The sequence below is a fragment of the Phoenix dactylifera genome, chromosome 3 (assembly GCF_051530095.1).
Source record: "Phoenix dactylifera cultivar Ajwa chromosome 3, Ajwa_hap1_PhDact_Kaust_v1.1, whole genome shotgun sequence".
NCBI lineage: Eukaryota > Viridiplantae > Streptophyta > Magnoliopsida > Arecales > Arecaceae > Phoenix > Phoenix dactylifera.
The window spans coordinates 35,569,525-35,574,224 of record NC_143192.1 but is presented as its reverse complement, the minus strand read 5'-3'; the positions used below and the strand labels follow the sequence as shown (position 1 = coordinate 35,574,224).

General features: G+C 40.0%; 1 protein-coding gene across 1 annotated transcript; it reads right to left on the bottom strand.

Moving 5' to 3' along the window:
• Window positions 1–391: 391 nt before the first annotated feature.
• On the bottom strand, window positions 392–2,071 carry LOC148714355 (uncharacterized). Its single transcript, XM_089929925.1, has one exon. It carries the CDS (start codon window positions 2,069–2,071, stop codon window positions 392–394), a length of 1,680 nt encoding a protein of 559 aa, XP_089786051.1.
• Between the last annotated feature and the right edge of the window lie 2,629 nt (window positions 2,072–4,700).

Here is a 4,700-nt window from a genome sequence, read left to right as displayed (position 1 = left end):
AAAAATTTACCCAAGATATATGACAACCCAGAACCCTCAAAAAAATGATCTCCCCGGATCTAAGTTTAGAGAGAGAACCCCAACTAGGGAGATAAACTAGAGAAGAAAAAAAAAAACATATAATAAGAAAAGGAAAAGGGAAGAGAAGAAATCTCCCTTTCTCTCTCTCTCTCTCTCTTCTTCATTCTTTCCGATGGAAAGGGGGAAGATGCTCGGCAGCAAGCAGCCCACGGCCGGCGATGCCCCATGGTCGTCAGACTATGGCGGTGCCGGCGGTGTGCCATGCCCGACGACGGCCGGTTGAACAGAAGAAGGGACCAAGCCACCGAGAGCATGCTCGGGTCTCCTCAATCTGGCGGCTTACCGGCCATCACTACAAGAATAATGGTCATTAGCGGTCATCGTCATTTTTCTGTCCATATACATTGTCATCATTCTCAAAAAAGTTAACATCCTCTAAAATCTCTGATATTAACCCTTCATTTAATGAGCTACCAACATCCTCCCTTCCCCTCTTCTTTAAACATTTGGAGACCTTACCAGGTATGTAATTTGTGCATTGCATTTGTCGAAGAACTTCGGTACCAGTTGGTGGAATAGGGGCAGAACGCAACTCTGTGGTACTATCAAACAGATCATTCTGAAATCGAAATGGATGGTTTGGTTCTAACCATCGACGATGGCCCATATAACAGAACTTTCCTCCATGTTTTAACCAATATGAATGGGTTGAATCTCCACAAGAAGGACATGCAATACGCCCCTTAGTGCTCCAACCGGATAAATTAGCATATGCAGGAAAATCATTAATAGTCCATATAAGAGCTGCACGCAACTTGAATGTTTGACCAGTAAAAGCATCAAATGCATCAATACCCTCCCATAACTGTTTCAATTCCTCTATTAAAGGCTGCAAAAAAATATCAATATCATTACCTAGGCCCTTATCACCCGGAATAACCATTGACAAAATGAGTGAAGACTGTTTCATACACATCCATGGTGGTAAATTATATGGAACCAAAACAACCGGCCAAGTGCTGTATGTAGAACTCATAGTTCGAAAGGGATTAAACCCATCAGTAGCCAAACCCAGTCTAACACTGCGAGCATCAGAAGCAAATTCGTGATGCCTATCATCAAATGCTTTCCATGCTAAACTATCCGCTGGGTGTCGTAACATTCCATCTTTTGTATGGCCTTCGTCATGCCATCTCATAGAGGAAGCCGTCTTCGATAATGCATACATCCTTTTCAATCTAGGTATGAGAGAAAAATATCTCAACACTTTAGCTGGTCTTTTCTTAGTCTGTGCAGCATCCACTTCATTCAAAAAATCATGCTCATCTTTAGATTTCTCCCATCGTGAAGATCCACATATTTGGCACAACTCTTCGTTAATATTTCCACCACGGAATAAAATACAGTCATTCGGACAACTGTGTATCTTCTCGTATCCAAGATCCAATTCTTTTACTAATTTTTTGGCTTCATAAGAAGATGATGGCAAAGTAACGCCTTCCGGAAATGCATCATTTAATAATTGGAGAAGCATAGTAAAAGACTTGCTAGACCATCCATTCAAATACTTCAAATGGAATAAATGCACAAGAAAAGAAATCTTTGTAAAATTCTTACAACCCGGATATAGTTCTTCATCACAAGATTTCAGCAAGTTATGATATCGAGCTGTGTCATCATCAGAGTGTATATGTTCTTCAACATGCATAAAATCAGTTGATGTACGCTCATCACCTATTTCAGTTGCTTCTTGTCCTCCACTAATATCTGTTAAATTTCTAATACTATGTCCAAGAGCATCTCTGAGTAAGCTCCTTATTTCATCTACTCCTACAGGATTTTTTTCTGTATTACTGGATGCAAAACTAGAGGTGTCTTCTATATACGAGGGTTGGTTACATGGAGATGACAATATCAACTCTCCATGAAATACCCATTCAGTATAACCTCTTGTAAAACCATTCCATACTAAATGATCTTCAACAGTTTTTGGAGCAAGAAAAGAAGCATTTACACATTTTCGACATGGACATAAAATCTTCCCATTCATATTAGATTTCTCAAAAGCAAATTTAATGAAATTCTGAACTCCATTCAAATATTCGTCACTGTATCTCGGCTTATTCATCCAACTTTTGTCCATTCTAAGAAAAAATAAGGTAAATGATACAGTCAAAAATATGCATGCGTACACTGACTCAAGCAAAATTAAGTTAAACAAATAACACTTAATCAATTAATTCAATGATTGCATAGCCTACATTAACTGACATGGTCTGGAGATTAAAAAAGGGACAAAGGGAAACGAGTTCTCAAGTACCTGATAAGAGAGCAAGTCTTCCTTTGATAACTTTCCCAAATTTCTAAGCCAACGAAGAGATCTGAAGAGCAGTAGATCTAGATTGCATGCAATCGCTCCAATCCACTGAAATGAAAAATATTAATACAGTAATGAATGAACATTCCTAAAATAAGGAGACAGAAAGAGAAAGATATATAAATATCTCCAGGCAGAGCAACCAAATCCACCTAATAAGGAAGATGAGTAGAAACTTGTGTGCCTAAGGATTTGGTATTTAAGAGATAAGTGCTATTCATTAGTCTAAAAGCATAAATTTGTGAAGTCTGGTGCTATGAAAGACGAAAACCTCACAGTAATACAAAAATATGATATGTAGGTAAATATAATGCTCTGCTATAGAAATTTTTAAAATTTTAATCTACAAATTAATGGATTTAATTTGACAAAGTATCTGCAGAATTAATGATTTTTTTTTTATAGCAAGTTGAAAACTTATATTCACCTATGTTACAATTCCTCTCTATAAATTAATTAAATTACTATATTACATTCTACTTATTCAATATATGAATATTGTTCAACAGAAAGGTACAATAGACCAATCTTGGCTGCTACGACTGTATATTTTTAAACTAGCTACAGATGAGTATCAACAGATCAAAAGATGCTTTCTTATATTATATATCAGCAGAAAAATATCAGCTGACCATTAAATCTAATGGTCTCTATATATTCAAATCACATATATAATATATAGATATTCATATTAATATTTGGAAAGTAATTAACTCTTTTTGTTGGAATTCTGTCTCAATATTTGCTAGATTTATTTCACTCAAACATTCCAGCATCTTTTTCCCCTCTGCGATCACCTCCTCAATCATTTAGCTTCTAATACGTAATCTATGAGCAGTAATTTGAAAATATGCAGAAGAAAACCACCTTACCCTATAGTTATACATCAACCAAAAGCACCAATAGTTCTTCAATTTTTTAAAAAAAACAGAAGTTACGAACTAGTAGAAAGAAAAACACAACATATATATGGACTAGCATAGAAGAAATCCCAGTAACAATGTGAGCAAACCCATGAACCTAATGATGGAGGGTAGTATTCAGAATTCGGCGTCCCAGGCGGCGGAGGAGGATAGCTGCCCTCAGGCTCTGCCGGTGTGGATGGCGGTGGCAAGCACGGATTTAAAGATCCAGAACATCTAGAATTTAAAGATCGAAGCAAGAGAAGAAGATCCCAAACCTGGCCTTGTCCCTGTCCTTGCCGGCTCCAAACTTCAAACGCCGCGTGAGTGCTCTGCGGTGGAGGAGGCGGGAGATATCCACAGAGAGGAGGCCAATGGAGAGGGGGAGGAGGGGAAGGAGATGCGGCGGAGGAACGCGATTTGGGGTCGCTCGGCGGAGGGGAATGGCTGAGATCGGCGGAGGGAGGGGGGAGTCGGTCGGCGTGAGCTAGCTAGGGATAGTAGGGATTTAGGGCTGCGGAGGGAGAGGGTCGATCGGGTTTTGTTGTGGGAGAATGTCACGCCCCGAACCCGTCACCCGGGTCCGGCACGCGACCGGCCGCATGAGCCCTAGAGCAAGGCCCTAAAGATCATGCAAGGCCTAAGATAAACAACAATTCCAATAATTCCATAAATGCCAAAATCAAAGATTGATGTAATTCAATCAAATCTAGCTACAATGTACTGATTTATTACATAATTTCAAATGTCCATAAATAAAAGATAAATTGACTTCTAACTATCTAGCAGTCTGACTCCAGATCGAGCTCACTTCTTGTCCCATCCGACAGATTCTACGAATCCAGTGCCTCTGAAAAAAAAAAAATGGAAGTGTAGTATGAGCTTTTCCAGCCCAGTAAGAATCCCAACAGCCACACACAACAAAATCATAAAATAATCAAATATCAAAATATACATATCATTTCATCATTTCAAAAGCTCAACAAACAACAAATATATGTAATCAGTACATATACACCAATCCTTTTTCACATTATGTGATCCATTCCCGTATTACTCAGATTCCAAGTTTTCAAACTTTTCATTTCTGGCGTTGGACTAACCAAGATCATGTCCCAGTCCAAGACTGCACAAATCCCACGCATCAGCTCGTGGCCGCTATCCTACGCATAAGCTCGTAGAGGCTATCCCACGCGTAAGCCCGTGGAGGCTATCCCACGCATCAGCTCGTGGCCGCTATCCGTAAGCCCGTGGAGGCTATCCCACGCGTAAGCCCGTGGAGACTATCCCACGCATCAGCTCGTGGCCGCTATCCGTAAGCCCGTGGAGGCTATCTCACGCGTAAGCTCGTGGCCGCTATCCGTAAGCCCGTGGAGGCTATCCCACGCGTAAGCCCGTGG